This window comes from Lacerta agilis, chromosome 6 (assembly GCF_009819535.1).
Source record: "Lacerta agilis isolate rLacAgi1 chromosome 6, rLacAgi1.pri, whole genome shotgun sequence".
In the NCBI taxonomy this organism is placed as follows: Eukaryota; Metazoa; Chordata; class Lepidosauria; order Squamata; family Lacertidae; genus Lacerta; species Lacerta agilis.
The window spans coordinates 64,050,195-64,068,825 of record NC_046317.1 but is presented as its reverse complement, the minus strand read 5'-3'; the positions used below and the strand labels follow the sequence as shown (position 1 = coordinate 64,068,825).

General features: G+C 43.9%; 2 protein-coding genes across 3 annotated transcripts in view; both read right to left on the bottom strand.

Moving 5' to 3' along the window:
• Window positions 1-981, bottom strand: part of LGR6 (leucine rich repeat containing G protein-coupled receptor 6) — a 140,875-nt gene extending 139,894 nt beyond the window's left edge. Inside the window, exon 1 of the mRNA XM_033153111.1 lies at window positions 380-981. Within this exon, the coding sequence (XP_033009002.1) occupies window positions 380-606 (227 nt within the window). The 5' untranslated portion in view covers window positions 607-981. The remainder of the gene's footprint in view (window positions 1-379) is intronic.
• Window positions 982-15,689: 14,708 nt separating this feature from the next.
• Window positions 15,690-18,631, bottom strand: part of LOC117048808 (receptor-type tyrosine-protein phosphatase V-like) — a 57,269-nt gene continuing 54,327 nt past the window's right edge. For both annotated transcript variants that reach the window (XM_033153109.1, XM_033153110.1), the window contains exon 37: window positions 15,690-17,563. In XM_033153109.1, the coding sequence (XP_033009000.1) occupies window positions 17,504-17,563 (60 nt within the window). In that variant the 3' untranslated portion in view covers window positions 15,690-17,503. The remainder of the gene's footprint in view (window positions 17,564-18,631) is intronic.

Sequence of the window (18,631 nt, the reverse complement as noted above, 5' to 3'; positions counted from 1 at the left end):
TTACTCAGTATAAATACTCCATTATGCTCCCAAACAATCAGAATCAGCCCAGCAAACAAGCTCTGTCTCCTCTGATCCGTAGCAATCAAGAAGTAAAGCATGCAGAACATCACAATATAAACAGGCTTTGCAGAGGACCACAAGGGGAGTGGGCAGGAGGAGGGAGGTTAGTGTTAGAGAAAATCGGTTCTTGTCATAATAACTGCCCGCTTTTATTATTTTTTAAAGTTATTATCGGTTCTAATTTGCAAGTGGAAGCTTTTATTTCAGCAAAATGTGGCCTTGAAGACACCCAGCAGACAATTCGGTGCTCCCCCTGCACATTTTCTACCACCAAGGAGGGAAAGAAAACCTCAAGGTGTGACAGTTTTGTACTTACAGGTAGGCTGTGAAGGGACTCAAGCCCCCCGGCACGGAAGAGAGAGCCAGCTCCGAGCAGTCCGCCGACAGCATGATGCCATCTTCCTCGCAGTGGCACAGCGGAGGGCACGAAGAGGGCGCAGCGCCTGGTTCCAGAGACGCGATCTGGAGAGCGCCTGGAAGAGACAGGAGAAGCCACCACCAGGGCGACAGCTGCTCCATCCCGACTCCCGCGGCAGCATGCATGCTGTGGGCTGCTGCTGCTGCTGCTTCTCCTTCACCAACGCTGCCTCTCTGTGTGTGTCTCTCTTTCTGAGCTCTGCTCTGCTCAGCGCGTGGAGGGAACCGACCCAACACCTCACAGGCAGGAGGAGCACCTTCTGAATCTCCTGCGCTCCTCCTTGGCGCAGCAAAGATGCAGGCAGAGAAGGGAAGGCATTGTTGAATGATCTTGGTTATTGGGTTTCACACGGGCTGGGCTGGGCTGGGCAGGGCAGGGAGCGAGAGGCTCACATGGGAGGAGTTAAAGAGGAACTTTCTCCGCACTCCCTCCTTCAGGGCTGGCAGGAATTTCATTCAAAAGGAAAGGGGAAAGACCTGTTAGCAGCTCAGGAATTTGTCTGGAAAGTAGAAACGTGTTGTTGTTTTTTAAGAGAGAGAGAGGAGGAGGAGGAGAGAGATACTGACAGAGCCTAAAACCCCATCAGACAGCAGATGCTGGGGGGATAGAGGTGTTTGTGGCCCCCCCCCCCGCCGTGGCCCCTAAGCTGGCCAAGGGCATTGGAGGACACTGTCCATTTGCCAGTGTGGAATTAATATTCATTCAGTCGCCAGTGCAGAAGAAGGGATTCTTCCTTTGTCTTAAGCTGCAAAATATCTTGGGTTGGTCCCTCACGGGGCAAAGTGAGTTCTAGCCCACAAAAGAATCTTTCCCTGTAAATGTATTCCTCTTTCAGGTGCCAAGAGACTCTTGATTGTTCTCCCTATTATAGGGTCGTGGTTCTCTGTTAAAGGTGAGTCAGCTGAATCATATCCTGCCATTATGATGAGAAGTCGGGGTGGGAGGCTTTTCTGGCTTAGAAAATGGTGCAACGAACTGATTTCAAACTTAACCGTGTAGAAGAGTTAAGTCTGAGAGTAATCCATACCAAATTTGGGCATAGGAAACAAATTACTTTGAATTAAACAGAGGATAAGTGACTTTGTGAAGTTGAAGCGTAGTGTTTTTGTTTTTTTCATCCATAGACCCGGCTAGAGTAATTATTAGGGAAATATCCATCCATTTTTTGGGAAATGGTTTTTTGAATTAGGTCAAGGGGAACACCTTGCACATGCTATTTATTACCCACAAGTTGTGGGGGATGTTTGTAGTTTTGTTTCAGTTTTTTTTAATTAAAAGGGCATTTTGTTGCTAGTGTTATTCAATGGGAGTTCATAAGGATGCCCCCTGCACAGGCTCAGTAGGAACCTGTTGTGAGAGAAGGTTGTAGATGTGATGAATGGACTGTGAATGCAAAGAAGACTGGCTGGAATATGGCCATCAGGCTCTGTACATGTTACTGGTTTGAGCACATCTAGGTCATTTTCGCCCCTCAATTTGGATCAAAACTGTTTCTGGGGGGAGATGCATCAAAATGCAGTCTTTCATGAGAAACATCAGGATAGATATGAATTGTGCCTAACCTGTGTACACCACTTCTTGAACCAGTAGTGGGAGTGCCCCCCTGGGTGCAGGGTAATTGGGAGTGTGTACACAAAGTTTGTGGCTGTATGACAGACAGAAAAAGATGCAAGTGAAGGAGAGGAGAGAGATATGAAAGTACTCACAGACCCAGGGCTCGCCATAAACAGTTCAGGTAAGGTAGGAGGTTAGAAGTTAAAGGAGACAGGGGGAAGAAATCACAGGAGATGAGTAAACATAGTTTGAGAGCAATGGGAGGAGGTAGAAATATTTCAGAGGTACACAGTAGCTGGATTTCTGATAAGCACATGAGAGCCTTCAGGGGGGAAAGTAAGAAAGGAGATTTTGGGGACTTGTGTGTGCACTTCTTCCTTCTGAATTTTCCCATTTTCTTGTGTGAACCTCAAGGCTAGGCTTGCCAACTGACCTAAATAAACCACCATCCTGGCCTGCCCCTGCCCCTTTAACAGTACAATGTGCAAATGTGAATGTGGGGCATATTAACCTAAATTAGCCACTTAGCTTGCATATAAATCTCTGCTCTTTCAAATGGTGTGTAATTTCTTATTAATGATACTATTTCTTTCTTTTTTGTTCAGCCAAAAAGTCTCCCCAGAGTGGCTTACATGCAATCAATTACAACAAGATAGTGCCTTCCTGCAGGCTTGCAATCTAGAAGATACAACACACAAGGAAAAGAGGAGGGAAGAAGAACAAACTAACCCAGACACAAATTCTTAAATAGTAGTTCTTATAAAGACCAGCTGGAAATAGTTTGGGGCATGAGATGATGGAGCTGATTTTTTCAACAGAGCTGATAGAATGAGCCCTGCTTCTCATCTCTCCCACTCAGTTTTCCATTGAGTTTCTCATTTTCAATTTCAAATTTGCCTGCTTAGAGAGTTGCTAGCATAGCCTTCTCTTAACATAATACAATTAAATTTACAATTAACCAAAAACAAACGTACAAAGAAACAAAACAACCTTTCAGTTTGGTTCTCATGTTCTCTCAAGCTACAAAATGAAGGCAAATCACAGCTGTTAGGGCCATGCAATCAATAGACAACTTATTTAGGCAATATTGATATGATATGCATTATTTCCTGTTATTAATTCAAGCTTCACTGCTCCCTAGGAGCTGGATGGCTGTAAGTGGCAGAGCGAAGTCCCAGATTCCTCTGTTCAGCTAAAGCTACCATCCCACAATACAACCATCCACAGAATGATAGATATCAGTATTGCCTAAATAAAGGTCACACCCTTAACAGAGGCATTAAGAGCTGAAATTTCCTGGCATTCTTAGGGAAACATGGAAAGCACATTCACAATTAATTTGTTAACTAAGTAAAGCATAGACTATAGCAATGGCACTTCAAATGCATCACATCTTTAGAGCTACAATGTCATATAAAGAGCATGATGAAGTTCAACTAGATAGAAACATGAATTGTAGGGTTTGAAGGGACCCTGAGGGTCATCTAGTCCAACCTCCTACAATGCAGGAATCTCGCCCATAGTCATCCTTGGGTGAGCTCGAACCACCAAGCTTCTGAACCATAAGTTTCCTTAACTCTCAATCCAGGGAAGAGAAAGTTTAAAGACAGATAGACCTTGTTGGTTGTTGGCATCCATCTGTCTTGAGAGACAATGGAGTGTGCCTCTGGGGGTGAAGTCAAACTGCTGTGTTAGCAGCACCGAAGTGACCTCCCTGGGGCACAGGCCTGAGCAATGTATATGGCGGTCCAAAGGAAAGCAGAGCAATACGTTTGGCACCAGTTTGGCTGTAAGAGTTGCCGGAAGGAGGCTATTCCTTAGCCTTTTATTATCCCAAAAATATCCCGCAAGGCAGCGGAGGTTGAGTTTTCCTTCTCCTCGATGGGCTACCTTCCCAGGTGGAAAAACCCCATCTGCCTCGCACTTCCCTCTACAGCACACCTTCATGGTTGTTGAACCCACTACTGGTCTCATCCACTTCATCCGCTGGAGCCTGTCTTCACATGCAGGGGAAGTCCCTAACTCACAGAGGGTTTGAGACCTTAATAATTAAATTTTCAAACACTGGGGAGGATGGTAGAAAGGGATTCTAATCAAATAACCAGCATCAAATAACAGTTTCTCTCTAAACAAGAAACTATGAATAAGAAGCAGCTTGAACAATCAGTTAATCAGAGCTAACTTTGGATCCTCCAGATCACCTTTCACCATAGGTAATGCAGGCTGTGGCTCCAAAAACTGGAGGACCACAGGATCCTCACCTGAGTTGTTCAAATAATTCATCCTGACAGCCAGAGATTTATTTTGTATATTTTACCAGAAGTAAATATACACTGGTGGTATCTGGAATAGCGATGCCTGAAAAATCCATTCGTGAGGTTACAGGGAACCAGGCAGAGGGCCTTTTCGGTAGTGGCACCCACCCTGTGGAACACCCTGTGGAACACCCTTCCATCTGATGTCAAAGAAATAAGCAGCTATCCTATTTTTAAGAGACATCTGAAGGCAGCCCTGTTTAGGGACATTTTTAATATCTAACGCTGTATTGTTTTAACATTCGTTTGGGAGCCGCCCAGAGTGGCTGGGGAAGCTCAGCCAGATGGGTGGGGTACAAATAATAAATTATTATTATATTATTATTCGTTCCCAATTTTCCCCCCAGCAGACATAATTCTTATTAGTAGTAGTAGTATTAGTATTAGTATACCCCACCCATCTGGCTGGGTTTCCCCAGCCACTCTGGGTGGCTCACAGCATAAATCAGAACATACTAAAACATCAAACATTACAAACTTCCCGATACAGGGCTGCCTTAAGCCCTGTAAGGTAGTGTTCAATTTTATCATGTTGATTTATTTTCTTTATAGTTTATTTGTATGTTCATGACTCAGAAATGCTAACAATTAACTGATATATAAACAGTGCTTTTTCTGGGGGGATGCAGGGGTACGCATACCCCTAAACATTTTGTGAATGTTGTTTGGCCTCATTGAGGGGCAGCATTTCAATAAGAGTAGGAAAATGAGAGTACCCCTAAACATTTTTTTTAAAGAAAAAAGCACTGTATATAAATGTATTAAATAAATAAATCCAATACAAACTGGCATAATACACACCTCCTAGAATAATGTCCAGATTGGAAAGCAGCTAATCTTCAGGTTTTGTACATATCCAAATGTTACAATGCTGTCCTCAGCTCAAAAATAAGTAACAACATGTTTTTAAAAACTGCATATTTAGATATAAAATATGCTTAGAAATGTTTGCTTTGGGGGGAGATGAATTTAGAATAGTGCATGTGGTAAGAAAATTTTCATAAAGATTTTTAAAACTTTTTATTATTTATGCCAGAAATGTGAGGGAACAAATACATGAAAGAATGGATGTGATGTTGAGATGGGCTGGAAGTAATCTGATCCATCCATCTCTATTCTGATAATCCAAGTACCACTGGACTTGCTGTCAGATTTATATCAGTTTTGCACCACTTTAACTCTCATTAATAACTCTGGAATAACTCTACTGTTCCAAAGACTCTTGGAATAGTGGCTTGGTAAAGGATGAAGTATGGAGAATTCTCCATAGGTCCCTAGTTAGCCTATCACAGAACCACACAGCCCAGGGTGCCCTGTATGTCTGCCCTGTATGTCTGATTAGTGACCTGAAACAGAGGAGGAATCCATTTTAAACATATTTATACATGAAATATAGTGGCTGCACTCAGATAAGATCACCACTTGCATTGACAAACTGCTGGTGTCTGAGCCACCAATGCATTGTATTTTTTTTTTTAAAAAGACTAATTACATGCAAAATTATACCCCCAAATGTGTATATTATATGTAGAATATATATAAAAGTATAATATATACTTTAAAGATTCATGTGTTACTATGCTTTATAAGTATTATTACACAAGTATTTGTATACACTTACACTCATTGCTGTATGTATCTGGTTACTTTAGGAAACTTAGAGTATATATGTGAGGGTTGTTAATCTTTGGAACAGCAGCTGTGAACAAAAGTGCTTGCTTCTCATTGAGACCAAGGGATGAGGCAGGAATTAGAAAAAAATATTCATGCAGATAACCTTGATATGGAAATTCTCAACACCAAGAGGAATTAGCCACTAGCATAATGTAGTTAGGCAGGCATCTATTCATTTCTTTTATTTGTTTCACTTATTGCCCTGCTTTTTCACCTGACAAGACTAGTGGAGTGGCATATAAAAACACAATAATACAAATAAATTATTATTATTATTATTATTATTATTATTATTATTATTATTATTAATTATTTAAAAATACAATATACAATAAAATCACATGCACACTTGTGGAGAGCATCTTCATCATCATCACCATTACCCATAAGTTTATTGTAGGCTACTAGCCAAAGGCCATGACAATTTTTATAAAAAGAAAATAAAACACCTGTAAAGACAAAAGATCTAAAAGGCATGAGCAGATAATGAGGTCTTCTGCTGTAGACTTGGTGCCAGGCCAGCCTTCTTGGGGAGTTCCAACAGAAAAAGGCTTTGTCAGGGGTGCCAACTTGAATAAAATATTGTGGGGGCCCAGGTAAGCCCTGCCCCGCATAATCGATCACATGACACAGTGCAGACACACCATTTGAATGGGAATGCCCATCTACTTTGTGGGGGCTGAGGCCCCCACGGCCCTTAGGAGCTGGTTCCTGTGGGCTGTGTCTCTGGTCACTGCCTACTCCATTTCTGACGGTGAAGGGACTTGAAGAAGGGCTTTTGAAATCATCTTAACGCTCCTGTCAGGTTCACGTAGAATAAAGTAGCCCTGAGAAAACTTTTGTGTTAGCCCTTGTGTTGAGAAAATGGAGCAGGAAACCACTGGCAATAGATACACCTGCACCAGCTTTGCAATTTAACCCCTGTATTTTGAACCAACTGCAGTTTCCAGACAGTATTTAGAACCAGTCCCACTTAGGATGCATTATAAAGTTACCTGAGTGTGTTTATGACTTTGGCCCGGCTCTCTTTCTGTCCAGTAGAGGGCAGCAGCTGGCATACGACATTGAGCTGGCGAAAGGTGCTTTTGTGCCACAGAGGCCAGCTAGGCCTTCAAAGATGAGACTGGATCTAATAGCACCCCCAGGTGGTGAATCTGATCTTTTTAGGCAGGGCTGGAGAACCTCAGGTCTGGGGGCCCATTGTGAGCCTCAAGGCCTCTCCAGTCAACCTTCCGGACTCACCTCAGAATTGCCGTGCCTGGCCTGGGATATGCCCTGATCTTCTTCCATGTGCAGGGCTTGAGGTATCAGAGGTGTGAAATTCTGCACAGCCCACAGGTGTGAAACATGGCACGGGATTCTTGCTGCTGGCTGTGATCTTCTTGGGACCTGCTGCCGTCCTCAAATGCTTCATTCCATTACCCTTAGCCCTGGGCATTTTGGAAGCGTCTCCAGAGCACATACCGTGCTCTTGTTTGGCGTGTAGGTAGACTGAATGCTTTCCCTCCACCTACTCTGGTGGTGGGGTGGGCGTGTGGTGGTGTATTTCTCTGCTCCTGCTTTCTTCAGCGGGCACTTGTTGTGAATGTTGAGGCTCACATTCTTGCGGCTTGGCTGGAGGCTCTGTGTTCTCTGTGTCCCAAATGCACTCAGCTTAGAAGCGCTCGCTTTCCTTTGCTATTTTAGGGTATCTTGCCGTCAGGTTCTACGGCACAGCTGTAGATAAGTGGTATGGATGGAGAGGAAAGGGAGCCAGATGCCTGGGGCTTTGTTTATGGACTTGCCCTGTGGCTTGGAGAAGGCCACAGGGGAGCCACTTGCTGGACCAAAGAGGGGTGCGCAGAGGCCCTGGCCTGCTGCTCCCAGCAGGGCCATCCAGGGTTTGAAATGCCACAGGCAGCCCCAGTCAATGACTCCTGGATGTGTTCCAAGATGTAAACACAAGCTCAAGGCAGTGCAAACACACAGCCAGCCCTTAAATGGCCCAAAATGGTTTAGAAGGTCATAGGCCAATGGTGGCCTAAAACCACACACATTCCAGGCTTCTTCTTCTTCTTTTTTTTTTTTAAAAAAAGAACACTCGATTGCGTTCATCTCTGAATTTAAACTCATCCCCCTTGATCAGACTAATTTTGTTGCTAGGAGGATGACCAGCCTGTTGCTTATGCAGCTTTTCCCATCAACAACAGTTATCAATGCTTTGCAGGGGAAATGGTTCCAGAAAGAGAGGTATATTTGTATGTGCATGTGCATCAGAAGATAGATCTTCCCTGTGCTTTTCCCCTCCCTAAAAAAATGTTTAGGGGTAGTCTCATTTTCCTACTCATATCGAAATACTGCCCCTCATTGAGGCCAAACTTAGATTCACAAAATGTTTAGGGGCATGCGTACCCCAGCATCCCCCCCAGAAAAAAGCACTAGATCTTCCAACTGCTTAGCAGGTGCAGCATTAACAAATCAGGAAATAGTGCAATAAATCCTGTTCCTCACTGGGCCAAGAAGAGGAGACAGGCACACTCTTGCACTTAGGCAAGTTTCTCATGGGGATTCTTCTCTTGTTTCATCTATGTTGCTAACTAAATAGCATGTGCAAGTGTGCATGCATGCATCCAGCGTCATATGCACTGCCAAAGAAATGAGTGCTGAAGGATGACTATAGGTCCTGTGAGTCAGTGTTTCCTTGCAGCAGACAGGGAATTAAACCTGTCAAAGACAGTGAGATTATTAGTTAACTTTCATCCGGCTACTATAGCTGTGCATTTAATTAACCTTTAACAACAGCTCAGTATGCACCCATTTGCATGCTGTGAAGTTTCATCTGCTGATTAAGCTGTTTTTAAAGGTACAACAGCCATTTTTTCTCCATGTAGTTGGTAACTCCGGTGAGGCACAACTACATTAAGTCCAAAACTTGTTGGAATTGATTTGGTTAGCATTGGAGGAAATTTGGGGTTTAACTCAGGGGATGTCCCAGCTTGCAGTCAAAATGACCCTTGACTTCCCAGCAGACTTGCCTTTTTAAAAAATATGACACCAACCTGTGTTTGGTCAAGCCCTATCTTCTTCTCTACATGCTTTTAAGGCTGATTTTCCAACACTGAATATTCATGCTAGGAAAAGCATCCCCTGTTGGCGTAGGCTGAGAGAAAGTAGCTTCGCAGAGACTGTACTGAGGATTTATGAATAACTCTGGCTTGAAGGAACATCCATCTCCTACCTCCTTACCTAGTAGCCTGTGGACATCACTACACTGCAGAGTAAGTTCTCAACGTGTCTGAAATATACTCGGAGTCCTGCAGTAATTTCATGCTCTTTATTGCAGCTTGTAAAACAGTAATTGAATTTCCCCCCAAACCTCAGGCTTTTATATACATTATTTACACAATGAATACCGTCTGATTGGCTGCTTAACTTCCTCCTGGAAGCCAATCAGTTGTTGCATTTTACTATCCTACCTGCCTATTGTTCTAGGATCCAAGCTTAGTACATAGCAGTGTCCAAAAAAATCTGTGACCTGCTTTCATCTTTAGCAGACAGAGGGTGGAGCTTCATATTTATGGGTGCAAGCATGAGTGCATGTTTGCATGATGCACAGGTATAGATAAATGGCAGCTGTGTAAGGCCAAGGCTAAGTGTGTCACCAGGGGTGTGTAGTAGCGTGGGGATAATGATCTCAGCAAGTGATTTCAGCTCTCTGACATAGCAGGCAGGAGACAGCTTCTTCATGTAACACTCTTTATTCAGGCAAACAAGACTGGGCAACTGAGGAGAGGGAAACTACATTTATAGGGACAGAAGACTGGCTAGAAAGGATACATTTTGGAGGGAACAATCTCAAGCAATCACAAAGCTGCCTTTTGGTGGGAACCATAAGACTGAGGATCCAAATGCAGCAACTTGAATGAACCAATTGTAGCAGTTACTTCTGGAACAGGAGGCAGTTACTTTCCCCTTATGTGAATACAGACAATAGTAATACAGATATGATAACCCTTGAATTAACACACAACAGGGTGCATAAGCATTAGTGAAGTATAAGAATAGGTTGATGTTTGTGTGGACGTGAGAGAGAATATATAGGAGCAAGTAGACCTTTGCCTGCTCCTTGACAACTGTTGGGAATATTAGCAATGATTTATTTGTGCTTCAGTCTGCTTTCGCTTAGAAATGATAAAGGTGCATTAGGGCAGACAGTGGCTGCTAAAATGTTTGCATCCAAATCTAACAGTGCTGTTTCCTTGAACCCAATAGCCAAAATTAGTGAGGCAGCCCACAGGGTCAGCCAAAGACATTCTGCTGCCAGAGGCAAAGGACAAGATGGTGCATACAAACTGGCACTTGAATCTTCCTTCAACTTTGGCAATGAGACAATATCGTCAACTGCACAGAGGGGGCAGCAGGCTAGTTCAGGAGGTACAGGGCAGCTTGTGTGGCTCGAGCAACTCTGTCTGCTACACACACCTGACCAATGGCCATCTCTCTCTCTGTCTAATGGTAGGGTTGGTCTTGGCAACCCAGAACAAGGCAATTCATTCACCACATTTACAAATGAAAGTTCCCAGTTTTATTACTGATCCTCTTCCTGTCCTTTTAACAACTATTCAACGCACATCAGGTAAGCAAGTGAAGCTTTCCCAAAAACTGTATCTCTGTAGCTGGGGAAAAAAAGTCCTGCATGTTGGGCTGCTGGTACAGCATGAGAAGAGGGCCAGTAACGATGCTACCTGCCACCACAATTGCCGATTACCGTGCAAAGGCAGGACTGGTGCTGCAGGTGAGGGGAGAGAGAAAGAGAGTGGTTGAGCTCTGGCCTGCTCCTGTGGGCTGTAACTCTGTCTCCCATTTCCTGGCGACGCCCCCCCCCCCAGCTCAGGTTGCTTATGCATTTCCCATTGTAGACTCCCAATTGCTTCTTTTCTTTCCTTCTCTTTAATTGTGATGCTCTCGGGAGCCAGACACTATCTGGGGCCTTTGTTCCTTGCTTAGAGCAATCTCCCTAGCTTTGATCTCCATTTCAGGGCCTCCTTTTCTTAAGGCCATTCTCCAGGAACAAAACCCAACAAAGCCAGAAATCTAAGACTCACTTTGAGCAGTGAGCCTTCCGCCCACCTGGTTTGTCTGTAAAGCATCCCCAGAAGCTAAGAGGTGCGTGTGGAGGGGCGAGGGAGGAAGTATGACTTGTGTTCTTGACAGATGTGTAGCTTCCATAGCATCTGGCCTGTGCCCTCAGAGTTGAGTTTCCTCCCTCCCTGGGATAAATTGCAAGGTGGCTTCCCAAGGAAAGGGTTGACCCAGCCGCACTGCTTTCGGCTATGAGTAAGAATGAGATGAGTCTTGAGTATTAGCCATAGAATCTCTATTTTCTGCTTTCATCACAAACATTGGGGATTGGGTCAGGCTTCTCCCTCCACGCTTTAAATGGGTGGATCCTAAAAACACAGGATTGGGAAGGGAGGGGGTATCATGTCCAAATCCATGTTAATAGGGAGAACCATCAACTCGTATGGTCGTCACATTTTATGCCAAACAACCAGCTTAAAGTATGACACAAGCGATGCCCAGGTGTGCCACATAATGATGCTGGTGGTACAACAAACAGCTCCAGGTGCATAAAGTAAGTGATCAGGTGCAGGAGCAACCAAGGCCTGAGTAAGACTGACAACATATTTCTTGTCTCTGATGAGTAGAATGAATGCAGGACTACAGTGGTACCTTGGTTCTCAAACTCAATCCGTTCTGGAAGTCTGTTTGACTTCCAAAACGTTTGAAAACCAAGGCGCAGCTTCTGATTGGCTGATTGGCCCTGGAAACAATGCCGACGGCTGAAATGGACTTTCAGCTTCTGAAAAACATTTGCAAACTGGAACACTTACTTCCAGGTTTGCGGCGTTCGGGAGCTGATTTGTTCGTCAGCTAAGCTGTTCGGGAACGAAGGTTCCACTGTATAACTCCCCAGCATCCCTAATGTTACGGAAATCACTAACAACTGGCCATGTGGCTGGGACTTAGAATGGCAGTGGCACCCACCAGAGAGGTGCTGGAACTAAGAGAATGAGGGGGGTGTTCATGGTGAGTTGCAGCACCTTCTTTTCCAGAAAAATAGCACCGGCTAGGACTGATGGGAGCTGAAGCCCAACAACATCTTGTTGGCCACAGGTACACCATCCCTGCTCCAGAGCAGGTGTGGGGAACCTTTGGTCCTTTATATGTTGCTGAATGACCACTCCCATCATCTTTAGTCATTGGCCATATTGGCTGTGGTTGATGGGAGCCACAGGCCAACAGCGTTTGAAAGGCCAAGGGATTCCTACACCACCCACCTTAGAGATTTGGAAGTCATAATTCATACATAAAACTTTGGTTCACTTTGTGGAAGTCTGGCTGGTTAGTTTTGCTGTTGCTGCAAATGCCCTGTTGGTCATCTTGGTTGACCTATTCCAAGGCAACATGTTCCCATGCTGCCATTGTTCAAGCTGGCAGAACAGAGCAGCTCTGTGCTCAGCTACTCTCATGCTATGTTGTCTAGCTATACTGTCTTGCATCATCCCTCCATGCTAAAAAAAAGTGGGAGAGCAGCAGGTTGTCCCTTTTTGTCATAGTGTGCCTGACACTTTCCTTGCTTCACTGCTTGTAATTATGAACAAATTAGAGCACCATTGACCTATGTAATAGTAATTTATGCACAGCATACCTTTGTTCACCCTCTCCGCTTTCATTCATTTATTTCCAATGGGAGTTGTGCATTTTCTCACATACAGATTGCTATGCATCCCAGTGAGTACTCGTCCCAAACAATCCATTGCCCTATTTGTTGTTCAGTTGTGCATGAGCAAATAATTCCGACCATATAAAACAATAAAGTGGCACAGGTTTTATTGACCTTGGTAAATGTTTAAGCTAGAAGGAAAGGCAGGAATGACTGCAGAGAAGGAACTGGGAGTAATAGCTACACCTGCATAGTGTCATTAGGTCAAGCAAGCCTACTCCCTGGTAGTTGCAGAGGGAAGAGATGCACATTGGGCTGGTTTGGAAGATCCAAATCTCATCCCTACACATGGTCAAGGGTGAGTGAGAGAGGGATAACGTATTTGCTCCTCACTTGTTTTTATTATGTTTCTAGATATACTGTAAGCTGCCCAGAGTGGCTGGGGAAACCCAGCCAGATGAGTGGGGTATAAATAATAAAATTATTATTATTACTCCCTGTTCCATCTCCAAGACCACCAGACATCCATGCATGGGTATAATACTTTAATAGGATATACATGTGCAAAATCCAACGAGTGTAGACCTGAATATTCAATTTAACTGGAATATTCCACTCAAAATCTGGGAATACATTGTGCAGTTTGGGAGATATTGGAGAGTAACAACGCTATGAGTTAGGAAGTGATGTGAGCAATGCTACGGCCACAGCAGGCACTGTAACCTTCCAATAGTTTGACTTCACCCCCAAAGGCGCACTCCTCCATTGTCTCCTGACACAGTCAGATGCCAACAACAACAGGAGTGATGTGAGTATGTATTGCTGTCCGTGCAAAGTGTTTTGAATTTTCTCTCACACAATGCCATATGAACCATTAGTTTTTCTTGCCATTGTTTGAAAATTATCCAGCTTTCCTCATCTGGTCCTTTAGAGCTGGATTCATTTGTTCTCTGTCTGAACTCCAGCCTGCAAGAGTAGCCACATTCCCTTGTGAACAATCAAACTTATTTCCCCACAAATGATTTTGAAGACAGTACTGAGCTTTTTACATTTGAAGTGGCTGTAGCTGAAATATTTCCCCTTGTTTAGTCTAGTAGTTACCATACTCCTAAAACTTATTTAAAATGTTGGCTTTTGGAGAAGTACTGCCTGTCTAAAACCAAACAGAAATAAGGTTAGCTGTATTTTAAAAAATTCTTATTTATGTTCCAGAACAAACAAGTGAATAAACAAAATAAAACAACATAAAGAAATGGGTTTTTAATTGACCGGCTATTTTGTTAAACTAGTTCTGCTATGTTCTTAGCATGTTTTTGTTTATTTTTGTTGCTTTAAGCATATACTGAAAAACCAGTATATAAATGAATCACTTAGAAAGTTGATCAGAGGTCAGACTGTTTCCTTTACTTTAAGGATGGTTATTGTGGTTCGGTTGTCGAAGATTGGTTGACAGAAACAAACTATAGTGTGCTGAGATTTGCTCAGTGGGTCCAGCTGCATCACCCTCAACTCACCAGATACCGTATTTTTCTGTGTATAAGACACCCCCATGTATAAGACGCCCCCTACTTTTGGGGACCCCAAATTTAGAAAATCGGCATATGCACTATCCATGTATAAGACGTCCCCAGATTTTTAATCTTATTTTAAAGTAAAAAAACAACAACACTAGTCTTATACATGGAAAAGTACGGTAGCTTTTGTTCCCTGAAAATAAACTGCCTTTTCTCCCTTACTCACCCTTAAACCTGGAACTGCTTCCCAGCATGCCTTTGTGCAACCACCTCCATTACTTCCTTCAAATTCCACCTTAAAACTCACTTGGTCAGTAAGTCTTGTGACTAGAGCCCTCTCCCCACCCCACCCCCACTATAACAACACAGACTTCACTAACCTGTTGCCCGCTGCACATTGTTGGACTACAACTCCCATAAGTCCCAGGCAGCATAGTGAAGGCTGCTGTAACTAATCCAAAGTATGTTGTGTAACTGGAATATTCTTCCCCTGTTTATAGTTCTACCTCCATTTCTGTCCATTGTTTCCTTGCGTTTGTTTTTGGATTCAACATCCCTCGGAGCAGGGCTCTCAACACTGCTCTGTGTAAAGCCTCCACAGATAGCGCTATAGCAGCCTTCTCAAACCTGATGGCCTGCAGATGTTGTTAGACTGCAACTCTGATCCTCTCTAGCCAACATGGCCAATGGTCCAGGGTGGTAGGAGTTTTAACACCACCTGGAGGGCCCCAGGTTCGGGGAGCCTGTGCTGTATAGAATAACAATTAGCAACCTTTGTCATGCAACTTCTTCACCGTGTGCTGATTCTGCTTGGATCCATTCAAGCCACGTTTCCCAACAAGGAAACATCTTTCAACATCTTTCAGATGTATAAATTTGTTGGTTTCAAAGCAATCCCTCTCTTCTTTACCTACCTGTCCTTTGGAATCCCCGTCCTGTGTGTGTACTTTAGATGGCAGCGCTGCCCTCTAGCGGAACACCAGTCCCTCTTGATGACTGAGGTACCCTGACAGCAAGTAACCAACCATGGCTTAAGAGGGGTCTACACAAACAAAGGCTCTCAGCACAGTGGGTTTCTCTGCTTTGGAGTACTGTCTGAAATCTGAGAGGCTCTTACAATGTTGATATTTCTTCATCTGTTGGTCAAACATTTTTAGAGAACTGGATTGCGTTGTTGGTCATATTTTCTCTTTCAATATTATGAAGTTTTAATGATCTGATGGTACGTCACCATGATATTAATTTTATATGTTTGTGGTTTATAAATACTTGGACAAATAAAAACCAGGAAAGTGTTAAATTTCATTTTTTAAAAATGAATAATTTATTATTACAAACCCCCTTCCCCCGTTTTTTTCTCTGTTTCAAAGAAGCTGGGGGAACTCATTTCCATTTACAACAGCATATTTCTTTCAGCATACTCCTCAAGCCCCTTAAAAAAAAACAAGTGTCCATTCTAAGAACAGAGTTGAGAGTGAGCCAGTGTAAAGTAGAAAGTATTGGGTATGATGAGACTCAAAATGCGGAGGGGAATTAAATTTACCAAAGAATGTCCTGCAATTTAATCCTAAGCATGTTTACTCACAAGTTAAACCCCATTAAGTGCAATGGCAGATATTCCCAATAACTGGTGAAAGGATTGCAACACTAGAGGAGCCAGAGTTTTGGAGAGAACAAGCCCAGCTCTCAAGAAGGGGCCTAGCAGTGTCAAGAGCCAAGGCATGGAGTGGGACAGAACAGAATCAGAGGGTGTTGGGGGATCATGATGATAAGCCTTGTCTGCTTTCTGAGAGACGGTTCTTGATGGATTTACCATGTGGAATATATGAACTGTTATGAAAACATGCTGAATCAAACTAGGGTAATAGTGGTCTTAAAACTACTTCTTTTAGAAATCTCCCAAAACAGTAGCCAGCGTTTTGTGCTAAAGAAATGCACAAATAGGGTAAAATGATTGTATCCCCTTCTGCATTGCTTCTAACCCTCTCTTTATATTGGAGGTATCCAACATGGTGCCCTGCAAATGTTGCTGGACTACAGTTGCTGTAATCTCTTACCACTGGCCATGCTGGCTGGAGCTGTAGTCCACAAAATTTAGAGGGCCACTACATTAGCTGTCCCTGCTGTATCCTTTCACCTCTGGATATACTCATCCTGCATTAATTAGTCTAATCCATTAACAGTGCAACCCTCCATTCAGAAGTTAAGCTCCACTGAGTTCAGTGGGACTTACTCCTGGTATCTGGTATAGGATTGCAGCCACATAAGCACTTATACAAACGGACAACTCCCCTCGGCATTGAATTCCATATGTCATTTTTACATTGTGCAAAGAAATCCTTGGGATATCCTTGAACTAGCTCTCTATTAGTTTCATTAGACTGGATACCACCATTCTTTCATTCTGTGTAAACATGCTTAACCTCTTTTTACTCACTCTTGCTGCATCATATAAGGTTTCATAAACTGCTGGCGGTTTAAACTTTCCTTCCCTGTGTGCAAGATGATCCATGCTTATTTCGGAGGTGCTTTTGTGAAGAAGATACTCCAACTTAGTCAGTGCTGTCCTGTTCTTGACGTCATGCGAGCTGGATGAGAATAGGATACTGTCCAAGTCTGCTTGTGCAAGGGAATCACCCAGACATGTTGCACCGGGGACTGTGTCAGTCTGACAAATTGATTACACAGACCCAGTTGTGCAAGTCCACTGGCACAAGGGTCAAAAACAGGAAGTATCAGGCATGTGGTAGCGGAGAAGCTGGACCATTGGTCTGCCCTGCCCATCACCTTTTTCTACATCATCTCCCGCTGTATCTCTTTCTGGCACGAAACATCTAGAATGTCACAAGTTATCCAAAAGGTTGTCATACTTGATAAGACCTCTTGGTTCCATTATTGTGGTCCCCACGAATTCTGTCAGTGTATGGGAACCTCGAGGTTCTTCAGGATCCCAAAATGCTGAAACCAGGCCAGGTAGTCTCAGGAAAGCTTCTCCCCAACCCCTCCCCAACAAATCCATCCTGTCCGAGGGGGATACATGGATACCCATGCCTTTCTGACAGCAGATTTAAGTTCCTTGTTTGTAATCAGGAGACAGGAACAGCGTAAGCAGCTCACTGTTCTTGGCTCTTCTTATTTCACCGCTCTGCTCTTGCTAAGATGTAGCTGCTCATCTCCACATAGGATCACTTCCATCCTGGCTATGCCTACAACACTGCTGTGCTTGGTGCATTCCACCCATCTAACGAAGAGCGGCAACTTAAACTTGCTTCTGGGTGATGATGTCACGAATGCATTCGTACAGATAAATGTACTTATCCTAGAAAAAGAGAGAGGGGGGAAGCAAGGGGGGGTAGAGAGATTAGGAACTCTGCTCTCATCATCTCCCATGGGCAATGAAAGAATCTGTAATAATACTCCAAGGTGAAAAGGGAAAACACAGCCAAGGATTGCCATCACAACAGGCCAGGAATTAGGTCCAGGAATCTACAGTGAACTAGGCAAGCATGTTCAGCTAGATCAAGCTGCTAATGCAGCAGCAGGGGCACACTGTGGAACCCCTTATGGCTCTATGGCTACAGGAAGCATGCAGGCTGCAGATGTGAGCATCTCTGCAGCTAAGCAGTTTGGTCACTAGGGAGGGCCACATTCTTCTCCTCTGGCAATGTCAGAGAGCTCTAACTTGGTGTGTATGCGTGTATGCAATTTAAGTTGTATGGTACACCTGTGCTGCAGCTTTTGGTCTGTGATAAGTCCTGCAATACGCAGGATTTCACTCAGAAGGGCTTGAGCACAATGCCCTCTAGTGGCACAACTGCCACAAAGATCAGCTGATGTGGAAGCAGCCTAATACTGCAGTCTTGGGCACATGTAGCTGACATACACAAACCTTGTTATACAGTAAATGTGCATTTGTCACTCATTTACTGCACAGAGGCTGGACATCTGCCCTAGAGGCTGGACATATTCCCTGCAGAAGATATTGCTGCTGAGACTGCATTTTCCCAGCACTTGAAATTGCAATGGTTTGTCATGGGAAAACTGCAGTTCTTCCCTAAGGTAGGGTAAAGGTAAAAATAAAGGGAACCCTGACCATTAGGTCCAGTCGTGTGCAATTCTGTGGTTGCGGCACTCATCTCGCGTTACTGGCCAAGGGAGCCGGCGTACAGCTTCCGGGTCATGTGGCCAGCATGACAAGCCACTTCTGGCGAACCAGAGCAGCGCACAGAAACGGCGTTTACCTCCCCACCGGAGTGGTACCTATTTATCTACTTGCACTTTTGATGTGCTTTCGAACTGCTAGGTTGGCAGGAGCAGGAGCTCACCCCGTCGCAGGGATTCGAACCGCCAACCTTCTGATCAGCAAGCCCTAGGCTCTGTGGTTTAA